The sequence below is a fragment of the Ambystoma mexicanum genome, chromosome 3p (genome assembly GCF_040938575.1).
Source record: "Ambystoma mexicanum isolate Mex_15411 chromosome 3p, UKY_AmexF1_1, whole genome shotgun sequence".
Classification (NCBI taxonomy): domain Eukaryota; kingdom Metazoa; phylum Chordata; class Amphibia; order Caudata; family Ambystomatidae; genus Ambystoma; species Ambystoma mexicanum.
Window position 1 is genome coordinate 547,297,761 of NC_090925.1, and position 21,402 is coordinate 547,319,162.

General features: G+C 44.8%; 1 protein-coding gene across 2 annotated transcripts in view; it reads right to left on the reverse strand.

The window, feature by feature from the left end:
• Positions 1–21,402, reverse strand: part of STAU1 (staufen double-stranded RNA binding protein 1) — a 1,155,286-nt gene that overhangs the window by 1,066,142 nt on the left and 67,742 nt on the right. For both annotated transcript variants that reach the window (XM_069651277.1, XM_069651276.1), the window contains exon 2: positions 3,160–3,426. In XM_069651277.1, coding sequence (XP_069507378.1) covers positions 3,160–3,349 — 190 coding nt within the window. In that variant the 5' untranslated portion in view covers positions 3,350–3,426. The remainder of the gene's footprint in view (positions 1–3,159; positions 3,427–21,402) is intronic.

Here is a 21,402-nt window from a genome sequence, read left to right on the forward strand (position 1 = left end):
AGCGGGCACATGCCAGGACAGCACAAACATGGCGTTGCTAAGAAGATGGGAGGGGAACGGGATATACACATGGGGGGACATGTACGATGAGGGGGCCTTCAGAGAGTTCAGCTCAATACAGGAGCGGGAAGGGGTCCCGGGCGGGCAGTTCCTCTGGTACCAGCGGGTTTGAAAGGTGGCCAAGGATAGCTGGGTGGGCTGGCCGGATGAGCTGCAGGCGGAACCAACTCTCACGCTGATATACAACCTCAGCGACGGATGGCGACCAGTCTCACGACTGTATGGCATGCCGATAGACGCACCCAACCCACGAGCAGTAGGGCCAGACAGCTTTGGGTAGATGGGCTGTTCATATCTCTTGGTGACCTGAAGGACGCCCTGGGCCTCCCTAACCTCTCCCCAATTCGATACTTACAACTTAAGGGTGCCCTTACCGAGAGCAGATGGGGAGACACGCTTAGGCGAGACCTAACCGATTTTGAGAAATTCCTCATAACACATAAAGGGACCAAGGAGGCGATATCGCTGCTTTATAGCTTTTTGCTGTCCTCTGCCCCACGGGACCCCCCCCCATCTTCCCAAGTACAATGGGGAAAGGACCTAGGCACCCCATAACGGAAAAAAGATGGACCAAGATCTGTAGGCAGGCACCCCATTCCACAACTGCACCCCAATACCGCCACCAGGCCCTGAAGTTGATACACAGATGGCACTACCCTCCACAGAGGATAGCCAGAATGAGAAAAGGTTACGACCCCCACTGCTGGAAATGCCACGTTGAAAAAGGATACTATGTCCATATGTGTTGGAAGTGCCAGGTGGCACAAACCTACTGGAGCGAGGTCTTGTCATGGATAAAAGGACTAGACGGAATGGTCCCCCTGGCTGGTGTTTGGCATCGAGGTTGAGGGGGGCCTTAAGGTGAAACACGACCATATGTTGCAGGTCATGCTAGTCGCGGCTAGATGCTGCTGGGCCCAAAAATGGAAATCACCCCGACCTCCCGGGGAGGGGGAGTGGGTAGCGAAAACACGGGCAATCTATGATATGGAGTATTTAACCCACCTGATCGATGAATCCAAAATCTAACATCGAGGCCCTATGGCTGCCATTTTTTGACAAGTATGGGAAAACGGCCTGAGGCATAAGTAATCATCGCAGACGGTCCTCTCGATTGGAACACCACTATCAGGGCACTCCCCTTGGAATGGGGAGAGATCGATTGTTACAGGAAATGTGACTTTTATATGTTGGACCTTATTTTTTGAGCACCTTCTCTCTTTTAGGGGCTACCCTATGCTCGCATTGCATCTTTAGATAATGTGTTGGACCTTGTTGTTGTTATCGACCAATAAACCATGGTATGGGATAGGGAAAGGGGGTGGGGGGGGTGCTGGAGGTGGTGGTGTGAGAAAGTTGTGACCTTACTTTGATATATACTAATGTTTGCATTATTCCTTGAGTTATGTCATAATTGTAAAATTCCAATAAAAACCAAATTTTCAACAAAAAAAAGAACAGTGGGAGACAGACTTGGGCACAACATTAACGGAACTGGAATGGGAGAGGGTATTGTGTTACCCCAAAGCAGTGTCACGGAACCACTGCTTCAAACTGATAGAATTGAATGTGCTGTACCGCACCTACATGACCCCACACAGGATAGCCACTTTCAACAAGAGCGCCAGCTCACGATGCCCATGGTGTGGAAGTGAGGGAGCTGACATGATACACAGGTTCTGGGGCTGTGGGCGCGTGAGGGTTTTTTGGACACGGATTGAACAAGCTTGCAGAGCGGCTGGCGTAGTCGGGTAGGAGTGGTCACCGAAGGAGTGCCCGCTTGGAGCCTACCCCAGGGTTAGCAAATATAAGCATGTGCTCAGATTCATGGACCTCGCATGTATCCTGGCCAAAAGAACCATTGCCATGTCATGGAAAAGGGTTGGGGGCCACAATACCAAAACTGGCACAGGGAATTTGAGAGGTGGGCAGAGGCTGAAACTAAGGTGTGGATGGATGCGGTCAGCAGATCAGAAGTGGATGGCAGCGACAAATGGATTGCATGGAAAACACTGGTGTGGGACATGTTTCACCCGTCCGATGACAGTCCCCCCTGAATGAACCACATATCGTGAAACACACCTCCCCATGCCCACGTGGCTATCCGTTCATGCCCAATGAACAATAGTTGGTGTAACCATGTGAATGGGGGCAAAAACTGTACCCCGGACCACGGGACGACCACCCGGGCGCACAATGCAACACTCTAATACTTTTGTAGGAAACTGTTTGTTTTGTTTGTTTGAAGGTTACTGTTAAAACTTGGCACAGTTATATGATCTGAACGGAATGTGATACACTGCAATGCATAACTGTCTTTAACTAAATGCCAATAAAAACATTGAAAAATAAAATTAGATCCACTGTTCAAGCACTGGTCCCATTCCACATGGATGGTAGCAATGCACTCCCCGAAGGCCTGAGTTGTCCTCCCTTGTGCCCCTGAGAAGTCTCTGGCACGCGGCTGCACACCTCATCAAGGGTTTACGCAGATACATCACCCCGGCCCTCATTGACCTTCACTGGCTACCACGAATCGCCTTCAAGTCTTGCTGCATCATCTATTAGGCAGTCGCCCTAACATCTGCACAAATTTAAAAGGCGCCATGCGTTTCCCATAAAACACAATCATATTTAAAAAGGACTGTAAACTTTCAGAGCACTGCTGTACATACAACACAGTAGATATGTGCTGCAACAATGCTCTGTCAGACACAAAATGTCCAAAACTAGACAACTCCAGGGTCTGTACTCGACAACCTGTAATTTGTCCTTAGTTTGATATCCAGCCACCTTGTTATTTAAACATTTGGTAGTGAAGTTTAATGAGTCAAACCAAGTAGTAGGGCAATACTGTTAGAACTTTCGACAGCTTAATGACAACATATACAGGCATACTGCATTTTAAAGGGCATTATAAAAATGGCAAAATGAACCCATGCAACATATTCACAGTTCAGTATAATTTGTGCATTCCCACCTTCCTTTAACAAGAGGTTTCACTGAGTGCAAGTAGAAAAAACAAAAGGGTTGAAATCACAAGCTTAAGTGCTGTAAACCTGATAAAAGCATGCATATTACAGAACTGGAACTCTTTACCTGCAGCGGAGCTTGATGTAACGGATGCAGAGGGTAAAGCAGAATTCTGAATGGGTCTTCCTGCATTTTCAGAGAGCAGCAAATTTGTTGTAGAGGGAATACTCAAAGGCTGTGAAATAGAAGACTGTTGGTTCTTGTTCAAGATTTGGCTCCCAGAAAGATTAGTAGATAAATTGTGAACCTGGGACATGTTCAACAAGAGGAATGTGCCTCAAGTAAACAGCGTTCAGTGCAGTTTATTTAGCGTTATGAACTCTACAGATCTTCCTGCAAGGAAAAAAAAAGAAAGGAAAAAACAGCTCTTGTCAAAATGTAAACAATTTAAAGCCAATACAGCTTTTTTAAAAAAATCTCTATTGCATTTTTAATTACGCTGACAGTTTGCATAAAGGTATCACAGAAATAAATGGATGCATAACCAAAACAATGATCAATTTAGCTCAAATATATCAGGTTACATCACAAGAAGCAAGTTTGACATCTACTGCTCATATCAGCAAAACATCCACAAGTCAACAAACATTCAGGATAGTATCTTATCTTGTCACTGTACATATACCAAATAAGAAGTTAATATCAGATTAAGCAGGCATTTAAGTCAGTGTACAACATCACCCGAAATCAAATCCACTACGTAGCCTGTCAGCGAAATCAGGTGGACTTCTTTGTAAATCTCTTTCATTAACACATAACTGCAACAGTAGTCTTTCCCAAGAACAGTACTTGGCAGGTTCTTGGATTTCAGGAGGTGAGGAAAATAAGGATATGTACTAATTTATTTTTGATTTCTTCCTCCACACATTACTTTACATCCTCACAAACAGTATTAAAATAAACTGGAGGTCCATTTTGCATCCCTGCATTTTCCCCAGCTTGATCTTTACTCTATTGCAGAAATGTCTCACGAGGGGATAGGCCCAACATAAATGACCTAATGTACCTACAAGGCTGCATCAACACCAACAATTCAGTAATCGCATAAGGCCCAATGAGAACAATTTGGAGGGGGTATAATAAGTTGAATGATTGATTTTAAACTACAATTCCCCATTAACTATAAAGGCACCGAGGTACTCTTTACCAAAATGAATAAATGTCTTACGCATGTATTTAGATTGTCAAGCCTTTGGACAATAAGTTAGCCAGCCAGCTTAGAGCAATTCTGCAAATACTGTGGCGCAAGGAGAAAAAAGAAGATCTGCTATCTTGGAAAAACATCAAACTCTTGGTACATTTTGAACTTGCATTTACAAAATAGATACCATTCATGCGCATCATCAGTTCTCGCCTTTTCTAAGTCCAGAAGAAGAGCATTGCAAGTCAGCAATCCCCACTTGCCAATTTTAGATGTTATCCAACGTCATGAAAGTCCAGTAGTGGCCTTTATAAAAGGTCTGTTAGGTTTACATTGCACCACTCTTGTTGGGTTACAATGAAGGCTTCCAGTTTTCTGTTTTTTCTGATTTTTACACAAATACAGACGGAAAGCAATCTGTTTTCTGGATTTATTTATAAAAAAATGGAAAAAGAGGGACAAACAGATATTTCTGCCTGGTTCTCTATGATGTCACTCATACATCACAGGCCAATCACATTGCAGATTGGCAGCATGGTGAGTATAAAAGTTGTATAAAAATGCATTAAAGTTCTTCAAATTGCTGACAGCACATATCTTAAGGCAGCAACTGTCACAGGAGCAACCATTTGTTGTTTTGGAAAAATTGAGCTAGCATTTCTTTCCTATATGGCTGAATGGGTGCTTCAACAAACGCATTAGAATAAATGCAGAAAAATACTGCTTGCAAATTATCTTTTTATCTGACAAAATATAAATGTGGATAAATACAGACAAAAGGCCCAAAAATAAAAATAGATAAATCCAGACAGAAATGGCAGAAACATAAATACCATAAAACTGGAAGCCTTAGTTACAATGCTCAAACATTTTATCCAAAAGTTTTAACGTTGCTCACACTTAAAAACACAGAAGAACTGATCCAATATTTTTGTAATGTATTTATTTTTAAGCGTTACATGCCAACATTTAGGAGTAAGTATTTCCTAGAAGTCAAATCAACACCTGAAGTCTTCAAGGAGGAACTGTACAGATTTCTTGTCATGTAAATTTGCAAAGTAAGGATAGCACAATCGATTTATGATAATCCAAGTTGGAAATCATTATCAATAGTCAAGAAAAAACATCTGTGCTGCTAAAAAAGAATGAAGCCCAAGGAGTTTGGAGAAGACCAGAAGGAGGTGAGGGGAGCAGTTGAACACTATCCTAGGGGTGCAAGAAGTGTGGTGGTACAATATGTGGCAAGGAGTCAATGAGGTGGAAGGGGGTGAAGAGGACAGAACAGGAGGTGTATAATTGGTGCCGTTAGGCTTGAGGCCACTGCAGCTAGTTGAGGAGGCAGGCAAGGAATGTGTGTTTTAGACTAGAATCAAGACATCAAGACAGGGAGGTCAAGAGGGCACACTAACCCAACCAGTTGCGAAGCTCATATGGCCAACCTTTTGGTGGAAACTCTGTCTCATTCGCAGCTCATCAAGGCCTAGATTCCACCACTGACCAGGCTTACCATTCAGGCTCATGCAGAGCTCAAGACCCAGACAAAGGGTTCTCCAGGAGTCTAGGATAAGGGGCAGAGGAAGTGAGTCTACAGTCCGAGGTGTCATGAAGGAAGCGAGGGGATGCTGAGACCATCCCCATCCATCCCCCATCCCAAGACTGATAGATGTAGAAGGTATAATACATCCTTAGAAGGGATCCCTCAATTGAGGAAAGAGAGAGACCCAGATACTTTGTTGAACCCAGAGTGTTTTGCTGAGCAAAGAATCTGTATTGTTGCTGACCCCCACTAGACACCATCCTGTGTAGTGATGAGGACACTCGCAACCCAAACTAAGAAAATGAACTCTCTGAAAGGCATGTATCATGTTGTGTTATATTTAGCATTCAATACATTACTCCACCTCTAAAGCTTAGATGCGATAATGCCTAGTGCCTGCACCTATGATCATTTGGCTTATCATGGGACATGAGCAGGGGGGGGCGGGGGTTTGGTGGAGGGTGTGGAGGGAGAACAGGTGGTAGTTGCTGTTACATGGAGATGACTGATGGTTGCTGCTGGATACCGCATTACAGGTTACCAGTGGTTCAGATAAGATTTGGAAGTGGGAGTATTTTACTCCTATTTTTTAAAGTTGGAAGTAAAATGATATTTTAGACTAAAAATCTAAGTCCAATTCCCAATGGGAACATTTTATAAGCAAGTAAAAATGTTTTAACTAGAAAAACCAAATTGTTTGTGTAAACTATTTTTTTGCACCCAATTATTCATGCACATTAAAAGAAACGGCTTTACTTCTTCTGATCAGGCAGTAATAGTGGTTTCTTCCTGTGGTACTATGTGCACTACTCAAGCAATAAGCCCCAAGCTGTGGGGCATTACCAGAGATGGCAATGCCCCCCTGCGAGGGACTTATTGCTATTAGTACCCCGGGCCGTAAGACCGGGATACTAAAAGCATTTTTTTTTTTTAACAGAATATATTAATTTTTTGAACAGAATATATATATTGTTTTTCAACCAAAAAAAACAAAAGAAAAAAAACAAAAAAAAACAGCCACCTGGCAAAGGAAAACGAAGTTAAGTGTTCCCTTTCCATGGCTGCAAATGAAAAAAATTGAAAAAAAGTAACCAAACAAATAAATGGCTGCCATGGAACCAGGAGAAGGGACTACATATAGTCCCTTCTCTCTTTCGATGGAGGCCATTAAAAAAGAAAGTTTAAAAAATGGCCACCATGGAAAGGAGAGAAGGGACGTGTAGTCCCTTCTTCCTTTCCACGACGGTCCGTCGCAGATCGGGAACAGGCGCGCTTGGGACAGAAGTGTTCCCAGCGTGTCCGCTCCCGAAATGGACTGAAAAGAAGGTAAGTGGGGGCAGGGGAGGGAATTCTGTGGATGGGGAGGAGAGAGGGGGGAATGAGGACCACACTTACCTTGCTCCCCGGAGGGGAAAGAAGGCGGCCCCAAGCCATGAGGTGGCTCACAGCGGGAGGATTACCTCTGGCAATTCCCCCATTCCAATCCTCCTCATTGGCTGAGTTTGCTAATTAAATGTTTTTTGATTAGCAAACAGATCCATTTGATTAACAATTCTGTACCAATATTGTTAATGTCACAAGACGTTATTTGTACCCATGACATGAAATGAGCAACAATACAGCAGTTCTGGGTACCGCTGAAATAAGACATTAGTGAGAGGAGTCAGGGCTTGCCAATTCTTAAAATTTCAGCTAGACCTGCAGGTCGGGTAACTTAGTTTACCGATTCAGCCTAAGAGAAATGCACTCGACCCATAGGAACGGAGGACAACACATTTAAAATGCGATTTCTGTCAAATGGTGCATCTTACTACAAACCCACTTTATGTTTGGCATCCTGCTTCCCCCCCAGAAGCGCCAGCCATGCACAGTGCAACTTGTATTTGATATTTACTGCAAACAAAGTAAATGTTAAATAAAAGTTTCAAACTTCTTTTGTAAATGCTACTTGCGCTTCATAAAATCTACTAGACTATGCGAGTGGGTGAAAAGACTTTGCGAGCCATAGACGAGTCTGTAAAATGCAAAAGGTTAGCTGTATGAATGGACACAAATAAATATATATGATAAAAAAAGGCTCTGAAAACAGTTGGCCAGTTGTCTCCCACAGGTGGTTATATATAATACAATCATAAAGCAAAGCGAGCTCTGGAGGCCAACTACAGTGTTTGGTATTGCAGTAGATCAGTAGATGTACAGACTGGATGAACTACTGATCACTACATTGCATAAGCATCTAGTTCGCTTTGTGTATCATTATGTAAGAGGCAAGAAAGCGACTAAGCAGAGTGGATTGCGTAGCAGGCAGAAACTGGACAAACTAGGTGGAATACTGTAGTTTGTGGTCATCTCACTTTCAGGGTACCTGTTATAAAGCAAAAGGGTGATAATATAGAATACAAAAAAGGTAGCAGGCGCCCCTCTCTCAAAAGAACACGGCATGATAACCTGTTCAGTGGTTAATAATCACATTGAGAGTTCGCAGCCATTTGCTTTTTGCTCACCTTTCACAGATGGGAAATATCTATTTGCATATCAGTCTTTGTCCCGCCCACAAGGGCAGTCCAGCACCGATATGCTATGCAATTCCCTTCTGAACAAGAGTACCAACAGCAACCCCATACACGTGTTTCAGCCTTGTTGGGCCTCATCAGTGAGGTGAAGCTGTGCCTCTCTGAGCACAGTGAGCAGGGAGTCCACGTCTGGGTGCCCCCAGGTAATTTAGGGTGACCAACCCCAAGTTCCTACCAAAAATACAAAAAAGGTAGCAGGCGCCCCTCTCTCGAAAGAAAACGGCATGATAACATGGGCAGTCCAGCATTCCGGTGCTGGACTGCCCATGTGGGCGGGACAAAGACTGATGCAAATGGATATTTCCCATCTGTGAAAGGTACAGTGAGCAAAAAGTGTGTGCTGCAAACTCATCTCAGAACAGGTTATCATGCCATGTCCTTTCTGGAGAGGAGCGCCTGCTACCTTTTTTGAAATGATAATATAGAATGTCAAGGAGTATGGGTTCACCCATGGGTTGAGCACCAGTTGCAATATGCAACCTGCAGGTTACAGAACAAAGTTTTTCATCAAAAACATTTCATCATGTGCATTTTCAAAAGTGTTCACTTGTCAATATGATGCATCTTTCCCAACAAAACGAAATATAGTTGACAGTGACATTTAGACACACTAACCGAAACATTACTGTAAAGCATGGAGATGATGCAGTGTTTTACAGTATCAATACTGTTATTATGCTTTATGTAACCACTTACATTTACAGGAATAGAATTGCATGACTAGCTAAAAAAATATATAAAAGTTGACAGATCCATCTTTTTGCCAGACAGGATATAGAAAGCTTAATAAAGGTATCATCCCGATTACCTCTGGATTGCAATTATCTGAAAAAGAAAAAGAAATTCCTGCCTAGCACTCCAACACATGTCTTTGGCACTCAAAAGTGGAGGAGACTTTTACTGCTATGACCATTACTGCTGCACTTTCTCTCCATTAGCACTTGAAGTGAAGATAGCACCGAGGGTAAGAGGAATGCATGGTGAGCTGTGCTTTCATTGAAGAGGACAACTTAAATAGCTAACCTTGCTACACAAGTCTCCATTTGATTAGCAAACCTACAGAATTGCATAGCAAATTGGTATGCGACACTGCTTATTTTAGGCCTTGTATCTGTAGGGGCTGCCGGTTACCTTCACATCCACAAAGAATGGAAGATGGCCTTTCAGTAAGTACTGTGTGCACTCTTTGGTAAAACATGTTCTGGATTTCAAGACAGCTAGCTATGGCCTATGGTTAAAAGGTGGGCAAGCCAATGGATCTGGCTTAGTTCAAGGTTGTGTACAACAGCAAAGTCAAACTACAGCAGAGCCATTCATCTAGCGTCATGACCACTCGCAAGTTTCTTTTCATCGTGACCACTGCATCGACAAATACAAATCAGGTTTCTATGCAATACTCCAGCATTACTTAATAGGGTTCATTGCATTTGGTTTCCTGTTGCATATATCTGAAAACCTACGGATTGGAAGTGGCTTACTTAATAGACATAGTTCTGGCAGGCAGTACCATGAAATATGCATTTCATTTCAATACAAATGACATTTGCACTTATGTGGCTTCCAAAAACAAAAAATCCTATCCGAGTACAATGTCATGGGGAAATAGAATATTGAGGGGTAGTATAATGAAATGGAAATAGAGTGAATCACAGCCACCGCCCCTCTTATTTGTTAAAGAATTTAAGGGGGTAAAACTGTACATCCTGGGAAATTAGCAAATATTTTAGAAGCATAGGTGCTACTAGAAACTTTGGATTTGATCAATAATAGGCCCAAATTGAGTGTATATTGGGAGATCCAGGAGACTGTTTGCAATGGCCAAGTACAGACTGGGAGCCAAATAACTTCACGTTGCACATACCTTGAAAAATAATGTAACTGAAGTCATTCCCTGGTAACATAATTAAGCAGAGTTGTGTTATTGGCTATGAAACACTCAAAGAAAAAGGGAAAGGGGCTGTAACTGCCAACCCTTTTTCACACTTTAAATTGCCCATTGACAAATGTGCAATTCCTACACATCAATGCAACCAACACCATTGCAGGGAATCTAGCAATCATACATGCTAGACATTTTCTTTTTGCAAGCAATTTAGACACACAAATGTGTAGTAGTAGTAACAGAGTTTTCAAAGTTCTGTTTGAAACACTGACATATCCATTGAATAAAGGAGGTATTTATAATTAATGAAATGGAGAGTTTTAGATAAACATGGATATTCTGTTTTTATAGAAAACCAAATTAAATCAGAAGCTTTGCCCTGAACCCTCATTCACATTTAAACCCATGGTGAATGTGTGCTCGGGGCAAACCAAATGTATTAAATGTGAGGTGTGTGCTTTTAAAAAAAAAAGTATACTCATGTTCAATGTAGCTTTGGCAAATGAAGTTAGCAGTGCATTGATCATTCATCAGAGTAATGTCATGCCCCTTGCCCTGGCAGTCAGGTCCCCTGGGCCGCGCCACAGTGTCCCTGCATGGCCCCAAGGGCCCAATCATGTCTCCCAAGACTCTCTTGGAGTCAGTCCTGGCGCCTTTGGCACCAGGCTCATATGGTAGAAGGGGGAGCTGGAGCTTACAATGGCAGTAGCACAGCATGGATGCCCCCACATGGTTCAGTTCCAGAACTGAACCATGCGGTCTAGCATTTAGGGTGTCGTCAGGCCTGAAGGCACCTGGGATATCTGCAGGCTATATAAGCCACGCCCAAACTTGAGAACATGCTTCGCGTTGCTCTGCACTCGGAGCGTGACGTTCACCGCGATCTGTCCACAGCATTCCGGGCCTGCACCTGGAAGATTAGCCATTCTTACCTGCTAGCTATTCTAGCTCCCGTCGTCCGCTCCAGTGTCCCGAACATCCAGCGTGTCTCTGTCTCTGTCTGTCTCTGTCTCTGTCTCTCTCTCTCTCTCCCTCCCTCCCTCTCCCCCCCCTCCTCCATCCCCCCTCCCCCCCCCCCCGCAACCTGGGGGAGAAAATAGAAAAAGGCAGCATTAGTAAGCGTTCACATCTCACATTTCAACACCAATCAGAAACACGCTTACCTGAGCGGAACTCGCTGCTGGTTCATTCCCATTCCGGCCTTCCGACAACCTGCAAGAGAAAAGGCAAGGCAGATTAACATGCATACTTACTCGACGGCGATTCGAACAACATCTACTCATCGCTCCGCATCTTCTCGGCAGCTTACCTTCCGGAACATCACGGCGGCCTGCAAGAGAAGGACAACTCAGGTTAGCACATCGCAAAAGCGTACATACCGCCGCACTCCGTGCTTTCACTTACCGTCTCGAGCACAGCCCCAGCCAGCTCGGCATCTTCAACACTCCTTCCGCACCTAAGAGAGAAGGAAAGATATTAACAGGGGCAATATCAAAACAATAGACTTACCAGAAGAACTGAGTCGCAGCAGGTCTGGACTCACGGGGCCCGCACCAGTGAAGCAACTCGGCTGCGAAGCGCCCACCCACGACGCACCCATGCACAGAACAGCAAGACGGAGAGCGCACCATATCGAAATCCAAGGTGAGGAAAGCCCTAAATGGGAGGGTGGGGGGGGGGGGGGGGCCGGGTCGCTGGGTTCACAAGGGAGGTGGGCCCAGAGAGAAGAGACTGTAAGCTAATACCAAAACTCCTGTGTTCCAGACTAGGTCCTTGGCAGAACGAGAACCAGAGGGAGGTGGGTCCAGGTCGGAAGCAGTCCAGCCAGATTGGGCGGCGCCCCTGTGGATACAAGGTGAGCGTTACAAGTAACCACTGATATTTGGATTTCACAGAGAATAATTTGTTTATATTTTAAATTGGTTTATTTCTATTAAACATTATATTATAAAAGAAATAACCACCTATGCAACCCTGCGTGTTTGTCCCGAAAGGGGAGGAAGGCTGTAGGGAATTGATACTGTTAATCTGGAGTCTCCCAGGTTCATAAAAAAGTTTGTAAAATAAATTAAAATAGTGTGTGCCCGATTTGGGTGGGTTGAAAATACCCCTTCCCCGAAATAAATGTTGCCCGATGAAAACGTGATACAAGGGTATTTTGTACCCCTTTTACCTTTTTGCCTGACATGTTCATGCCTTTATAACGTGTTTAAGGACAAGGTGGTAACAGTCAACCATGCTTCACAATGTTTTCCAGTGTATTTCGGGCACCATTTTTACTATGATGATGCCATTTTGAGTATATACAGGTGAAATAGTTCTGTGTGTTTTAAGACCTAGGGATCAAAATTGCTGGAACTATTTAGCTCCTGCTTCTAGACTAGGAGAGCCTGGTTAGCCTGAAACCAGCTGCTACTAGGAGTTAATTTTGGCTCCCCAGTTCAACTTAGTGCCTTACTATATATACACATGTCAAATTAATGGAGTATTTGAGAATGTAGTGAAATCGGAATTATGACATCTCGTAAAAAATGTAAAATAATGGGCAAAACATTTGCCTCTCATGTGGAAGTTATATCTGCCTTTGGAAGTTATATTTGCAATGTGTTGTTGTTACGCTCACCTGGTCTCTGCGGAGGCGTTGGGGCATGGTTGCAGCCCTCCCTGAACTTGAATCACCCCCTTCAGGCCTCTCCCTCAGTAGAAAAGCTGTGAGAAGTGGTACATGGTGATACTGCTCCTGAGTGGAGATAACAGTGTGTGAGTGCGCCAATCTGTGATTGTTGTACCTCTCGGACCCTTCACCCCAAAGTATGGTTTCTGTGAGCATACGCCGGGCCATAAAGCTCACCTGTGAATTATGGAAGATAAGCTCTCCGTCCTGATACTTCTGGCAGGGGCACGTTGAACGGGATCTAGTTCCTTCACTGATCCCTGATAAGGATTAGTCCAGTCCAGCTGCGATTATGCTGCTCCTTATGATTGGTAAGTCTTTCTTGAGCTCTTGTGATGCTGTTGGTTCTGTTTAATGTCTTTATATGTTGCTCCTATTTATGCCTGCAATAATGTCTCTCTTCTGTGTTCTTCCCTTAGATGGAAATGCGGCCTCAATGCAGATGTAAGACGTGGCCGGATGGAAGATGGATGCTACCACAATGTTCGACAACAAGTAAGTGAGGGTTTAAGGAAAAGTGCGAAGTATGGTGACGCGCAACCTTAAACTGACTGTTTTTTCGATGTCTAACCTCGTCTTCTGTTTTTCCTTGCAGGCGCTGCTGTCAACGATGGAGCGTGTCGTGCTGCGGTGCCAAGATGAAGATTTCGGCGTTCCGGAAAGTGTAAAGATGAAAACTTGGTTCGCCGAAAAGATGTACAGGTAAGAACAGCTTCCCCCAGTTGGTAAGTATGCCGGCAGGAAGCAGGATGTCCAGGAAGCAGGATCTTCAAAAGGTAAGTCTGACCTCAGGCGACAGTAAGCGTTATGCTGCTTGCAAATGCAGAATAACGCGAAGCGTCTGTCATGAGGATCGGGGCAGCTTATATAGCTGAGATCGTGGGCACGCCCATTAGGGCCGGTTTACCGGCCACACCCGGCCACTCCTAGAGAGTGAGCACGTGCGAAGGCAATCCATTAGCAGCCACACCCAAGAATACACTTGGGGTTTCTTAATGGATGGAATGTTCAAGGTTAATGCATCTGAAGTACTATGTCCATAATAAAAGCTTTTTGGTGTTAAATGGATGTTCTTGTTTACTTTTGTTCATGAGCCTGGCACCAAAGGCGCCAGGACAGTGTCCACCCAGGTCTCCTGTGCATGCGACCCCTGCATGCTTGTGCCCTTGACTTCATGACCATGACAGCTGTGTACCCGCTCCTGGTTCACCATCACTTGCTTTTGCCAGTCTTCTTACCCTATCGGGATAGAAACATCCAAATAAGGGCATGCACGTTTGCGGGATCCTGCTCAGGTGCAATTGGAACGGGCTGAAACTGGGATTAAGACAGTCTGGTCACAATCCATATAATCTCAGGGGAGGTCTGTGGCTGTGCAGATGTGGGGCTAGCAGGAGATCCATTATTGGAAGGCCATTTCCAGTTTTAACAGTGTGAATTCTTACCATTTGTGGACTTTTGTAGACCACTAGCCTCGATTTTACATAAGAGGAGCTGGTCTGGAGCAGATCAAATAGTTGCACACTGAAGCCAAGTTCCGAACCCGAGAAGAATAGCACTGAAGACCAGGAGCAATGGAACAGAAGCATCCAGCATTGCGAAAGGCAATCAATGGGGATCCTTCTGCTTCCTCTCCTGTGACCAAGGAAGACTTAATCTGTGCCTACCTCTCCTGTACTGGTGGGATTGATTAGTCCTGTGTCCTGCATAGTCTCAAAGTCCACAGACGACAGAATGCGTCCCCGGGGCCTCCTATGGATACAGTTCACAGACTATGCTTTCGTGGCAGCAGAAAGCTAGTGCACCATTGGCGCTTGGGACTCTGCAGTTTTTCTGCTTGTGGGGCAGGAATATTGTCAACCTGCATTAGGTGCTCTCCAGCATGAAGAGAGAGCTACCTAGAGCTAGTTTGCTGCCACCACCTAGAGCAGAGCTCACTGACCTCTGATTGGGGTTTGCCACTTCTCTTCATCTGCTGTGTGCTGCGGGTTCCATCTTCATCGTGGGAGCCACAGTGGTGTGCTGAGGTTCCATCTTCATCGTGGGAGCCACAGCGGTCGATGTACCAGGTCATCTGGTTCATCTTACTGCAAATCTGCTGGGACTGGACCAGAGCCACGGATCACAAGCCCCACCTAAACTCAAAAGCTACTTGAGCCACTGCAGCAGCTACCCTCCTGCAACAGGATCAATGACTGAAGCAAGTGGCTCCAGTGACTCAGAGTACCCCAGGGTAGTTACTTTGTAAATCAGAGTTTTAGTGCCCCCCTCACCCCATAGGAATTGCTTGGTATACGGTTTACTGCCTAATAATCACCCTTTCATGCCTATGGGTGGTGGAATTCTGCCCTAGGAACCCACACACAGCCAAACCCAGGATGGTAAAATTGGGAGTGTACCCCTACTTTTGTCCTAAACCCATTTTCCCAAAAGGGTGCTTTAAACTGCATTTTTACAGTGTTGGCTGAGGCGAACATGTGCACATGGGAACTGAAATGTCTTAGTCCACCCCACGCCCTTTTAGGTACTTACCTGTGACTTCAGCTCTTTGGCACACTGGATTTATTTACGTGTTGATAAAGGTCTGCTTAAGTTAGTTGCCTGCCTTAGAACTCTAAAGCAGGACGCGTTACATCTTTAATAACCTCTGTACTTGCACAGCATTGTTCATGTAAGTTGTGAATTAACTGTAAAATGATGTGTAGCCTACCTACGAGGTTACTTTGTGTATACTGTAAGGAAGGAATGGTATCAACATTAAGACAGACAAGTGACCACAGTTCAATGGTGTTTATTGAACTATAGCCAGTGTGTGATAAACGCCCATCTAATCCTAAATCTACAGATGGGAGCAAGCTACGACCATCAAATAATAATAACACAGTCCTAGTGGAGTCAAAACAAAAGGGCCTATACTAATAAAAACGATTGCCAATCCTTACCGCTAAATACAAATAGTGTGGGGTAGTGTTCATCAAAAAAATGAAAGAAGTGTTCAAAAAATATATATGTCAGGATGTTCATGCTATTGGCCTCCCTTCCCCATGTTTTTAGCATGGGACAAGGCGGTTCACACGAGCAAAGCACACACTCTGGCTTCTTCGGCACGGGGATACAGTTCCGTTAACAGCATCAGGGTCTTCTGTGCTCATGTGACTTTACTTCAAAGTCTCATGATTCAGAGGGCCCGATGTACCAAAACAAAAATTCCTTTCCTTTTAGAAGTACTCAATTTCAGGTGATTCACTCTGGATCCTCCTCAGCCGGGCTCAGATCCCCTTTTTTACAATGTTCAGAGAATGTTCTCTCTCGGGTGACACACGGTTTACCCCGGATCCCCCTCAGCCGGGCTCAGATCCTTCCTTTCACACAATTAGTCTCCCTCAGCCAGGCACGGACCAATTTCAGTTTTTGTTCAACTACAGAAGACTTTCGAATGTGCAGAGGGTTTAACTTGACCCGTTGCAGGACCACTTCGATCTCAAAATTCCCTTTTCACAGTTGCCAACCACTTCAATACCTAACCAAGACTCTCAAATGTGCACCCACGTGGCGGCGGACTACCACGTTATCTTTCTTGGCCTCCAAAGTTCAGTCAGTCCTCTGGTTTTCCAATAATATTTGCGTAGCTCGTCACATACGTTTCACACACTATTCCCTTTAGATTTCTTCATACATTGTTGCTGCTTGCAACCTTGGTCTTAACACAGACTGGTCTGGCATCAATCTCTCCGACTCACCGGCTGTGCTGCCTTTACTGGCGCTGCTTTGTTGTAGGAGCCAAGGACAGTACCACCGGCGGCAAACACTCCTCCCTGTCTGGGTTATGGACACACGAGAGCCCCGGGTACCTCCGACACACGATGCAGGTTTCTTCAGCTTTAGTCCCACGTCTTAGGTTTATTTTCCAAGGTTCAAGAAAGTAACGGTCTGAAAAGGTCAAGGGCACTTCCCTCCTTGCAACCCTTTCTGGTCTCGCCGTCTTTCTCATCGTATTAAACTGCCATCTTGAAACTGATGCTTCCTTGTGTGCTCTTGCTCAGAGTGTGCTTTCGCGCTGCACCTTTTATCCATGTGGGGAAGTGTGATGGAAGTCAGGTTTATGTAATGATCAGTGATTGCCTGACCTTGCCCGATCATTGTAATGGGACAGGTCAGGTGTACGGCTCTGGTGTTAAGTCTGTTTTCGCTCATGGTGAGCTATTTGTGAGAAAGTGTTTGTGTCGGGAAGGGGTGGGGGTTGAGTTCCTAAGTATCCTACCTGCTAGGATGGGTAAAAGGCGCTACAGGGAAGGGTATACCATGTCTCACAATCCGTTGTCCCACTCCCCGAAGACCCCGATCCAGGTGTTCCACCCGTACTGGACCACCCCCAGGAACTGGATCCAAAAGAGATGGCCGTGTCCTGGCCACCTGGATGACAGATCCCTGGGGGCTAACGGGTGAGACAACTACAGGTTTCTCACAATACATACAGGTACATAGTGGCGTGCTTTAGTGTATAGTATCTAGGTTTTTCTTGCATGTGTGTTTTGGACTAATAAATGGTATATTTCTAGTCTTCTGTGTGTACCTCCATTACTTGACTGTCTTCAAGTGTTGTTAACTGTGCTTATACACCAAAATCCCTGATCTCCCAAGTCTGCCTTACTACGCTGCCTATGCTACCTTGGGACAGTTTGTTAAGACCAAGTGCAAAAAGCCCTAGATTGCGTTTCAGAACACTCACACATGGCCGATTTGGAAAATACATCCCAACAGTAATCATCCAGTCTCCATTGGTAAATGATTATCCTTGTGTAATGCATAGTTGAGATGGATTTCCAAAAATCCACCCTGCTAGCAGACTTTTGGGAGGCCACCCTATTAAGATGAACAGGGAAGAAACTAAGGGGTTAGCCAAACCCAATGAAGGAAAGGTAGCAGAGCTGCAAGGCGTAGTCTCTTGAAGGGTGGGAGAGTGGTCTAGGGCTACGAGTTCACACAGAGCAGCACCAGTAATTCCAGTTAGACAGGTAAGCATATCAAAATAAAAAAAATATTTATTAGGCCCTACACTAAGCAGATAAAAATACCAGGCAAATATTGTCACACACAACCCTATTAAAACCGATATATGCATTCAACCCTAGGAGAGATAGATTAGCATTTGATACAAAGAACTCTTAGAATCAAAACAAAACAGGGTGGACAGAAACAGTTCAGTTAATTTACCACCCCACCCCCGACTCAGATTCTTTCAGAGACCACTGCCAATGTTAGAAAATCTGTTGGGGGCACAATCTTCAGTGCTTGGTTCAGGAAAGCCCAGGAATTACTGGTGCATAGGTCACTTCGGGATCAGGATTTTGTTTTGGTCATTGGTGGTGCACACAACTCTGTTCCAGACAGCTTCCATTAGAAGACCCAAACAGGGAAAGATGAACATTTCTGAGGCGCAAATCGCCTCAGGACCCCTTAAGGGATTGAAGTAGTGTTGCAATGGGGGTCACCAAGGTCAGGAAGCAACAAGCAAGCTTCAGGCGGCAAACACAGGATCAAACCCAACACAGCTTCCCTTGCTGCAACATGGCTGCCAATGCAGGAGCAAGCGACTTGTGGCACAAGCCGAAGATCTGCAAAGTTCCAATGCTCTACTCGGAAAGGCAACAGAGAGGTAGCCCAAGAAAGAGATGGAAGTCCAATGGCTTGCTCATCCAAGCACACACTTGGTATGCTCAGCAGGCGCAAATCCTCAAGCAGTGGTAGAGACTGGTTCTCACCAGTCCAGGGGTCGAAGCACTGTCCCCTTGTTCCTTCTGAGGAAAACATCTACAGTTCCGAGGGAAGATTGGTAAGTCAGTTAAATACTGGTAAAGTTAGTCGTAATTAATTTCACTTGTTCTTGATCATGTTTACTACATCACATCAAAGAACCTGGCCATTACATTTAGGAGGTGTATGACCCCCTATACGAGGACTAGATGCTACTTGTAGCCTGGAGCCAGCCACTTTGTTTTTTTATGTGTACGAAATGCAAGGTTTGCGATTATGTGGTACATATTAAAGGTGAATTTTGACATGTGGTTAACAGAACAAATAAAAAAAACAATTAGCACATTACAGGTAATTCTACATATGAAGTAGTTGTTATTCACTGTTCAATGCAGAAAAATTACATGTTCTCCACTAGAAGAATCTTTAAAAAAATAAAGGATCTTAAAGGATTTAAGGGCAGTTAAACACAACACCACTATCAATGCTGTGGCGACATATGTTGACTCCTGCCATAACCGGCACGTTGTGGGTTGTATGCCGTGGAAAGGTTTGTTTTGAACGTTAGACTAGGCTATTTGGAATAAAAACGTAAACAGGCAGAATCTTGATGGATCAGTCTACTGAGCAAGAATCCCTCTGGTTTGAACAACCTCACTCACCCTTTACCCAATACCACACATAGTTCACACAGCACACTAGAACACCCTCGGCTCCTCACATGTCCCAGGCCTACTCCCATAAGAAATCAATTGCTAGGAACTTGCTCCGGACACAGCGCATCCTCTCACAAATTAAAGCAACCAAGCCCAACCACCCTGTCTACACCCAAACCTAGGCCCACTGTCCTGCAAAATGGCGACAGGGTCATTACACCACCAAACCATATCCCAAAGAAGGTTACCACCAAATCCTCTCCCAACCAACTCCAATGTGTTCTTATTAATGTACGCTCCCTACCAGCACATGCCATCTAAATCCACGACTAAATTACAGACTTGGATATTGATGTGCTCGCCATCACAGAAACCTGGCTACATGAAGCCTCTGGTCCCGCCATCTCTCTTGCCCTTCCTCCTGGCTTCACCATACTCCGACAGGACAGATCCACCAACAAAGGAGGGGGTGTTGCGCTCATCTTTAAGGAAACCCTTGACGCCAGACAAATAAAATCTTCAGTAGTTGATAACTGTGATACCTTATCCGTCAAAGTATCCCTCTCACCTAACAAAACGATAACTCTCCATATCATCTACCGCCCTCCTGGCCCGCTGCTCGACTTCCAAGGTAATCTCTTACACTTATTAGGAGATAACCTACAAAATAACACCAGAGCACTCCTGCTGGGAGTCACCGACCCAACTCACACAAAAGGTCGCATTTTAAACTGGATCACCGATCACAACTGCTCAGCAGACATCAGTTCTAATACCCCCAAGCCCATGGACCAACCATCACCTCCTACACTTCCACATCCCCACCAGAAACCCTACTAAACCTTCCTTGCGCCTTCTGCCATGGGCAGATCTGCACGTCTTCTCACTAAAGATAGGCTTGCACCATTTCTAGAGGCCCCAGCCTTAAGACCCGCCCCTTCAACACCACATTGGAACTTTTAGAACTCTACAACTCATTGCCCCATTACCCAAGAGTTAAGTAACCCAAGGTCCACCAAGCATTCAGCTTTCACAAAATGGCAATCCTGCCCAATTGACTTCACACTAGAGGCCTATAGAACCACTGCCAAACAATACAAAAAAGCCATCACGCTAGCAAAATCCTCAGCCTACAATCTCAATCTTCAACGCCAAATCTGAGTCAAAAGAGCCGTTTGCAAGCAATATTCAGGGAATTTGCCACACCCCCCGCAACTAAAATTCATAAAAAACAGTGAAAGATGAAGCATGGCGCAATAACATTCAAACTGCCATGCTTAACAAAATAAACACCCTTCAGAATAAAATTAATTCCCAATTCAACGCCTTGCCCAAAGCTACTGTGCCCTTGGCGCCAGTCGTCACCCAAGTTAAAAAGAACATAGAGCCCTTCGCATTCTGAGAAGTGACTGAGTCAGAAGTCATGACCATTATGAAAAACAATGCATTCTCTGTGTTAAGGCGATATCTGTCCAGCCAACCTAATAAAAGAGTGTGCAGGCTCACCAGCCCCTTTTCTCAGAGCATTTATCAATGCATCCTTCGCCTCAGGTTCCCCTCCCTTAAGGAGTCATGGGTTAGACCTCAGCAAAAAAAAAAAAAAAAAACACACTAAACAAAAAAAAATACCTTTCCCTTGACTCCGATTCAACCAATAATTGCAGGCCCATTACGAACGTGCCTTTTTGCTTTCTTGTTGAAAATTCTTGATAAAGCCGCATACTCGCAATCCAGAACTATCTAGAAATCAACAATATCTTGGGGAAAAGGCAATCAGGATTCCGTCCATGTCATGGTACCGAGTCTGCATTACTCGACCTTAAGATCAAAATACAGCAAACATTGGACAAAGGCAAACCTGTGCTGCTCCTTCTCCTCGACCTGTTTGCAGCGTTCGGTCTAGTGGACCACAAGATCCTCTGCAGACACCTCAGAGAAGCTGCCCATTTTTCCCCAGGCAGCCACAGCATGGATCACCTCCTTCCTTGAAGGGCCATGAGAGTCTTGTCGGATCAGGCCTGTGCTGCCCCATCCACTGCGGAGTCCCACAGGGTTCATGTCTTCACCTACCCTCTACAACATTGTCACCCTA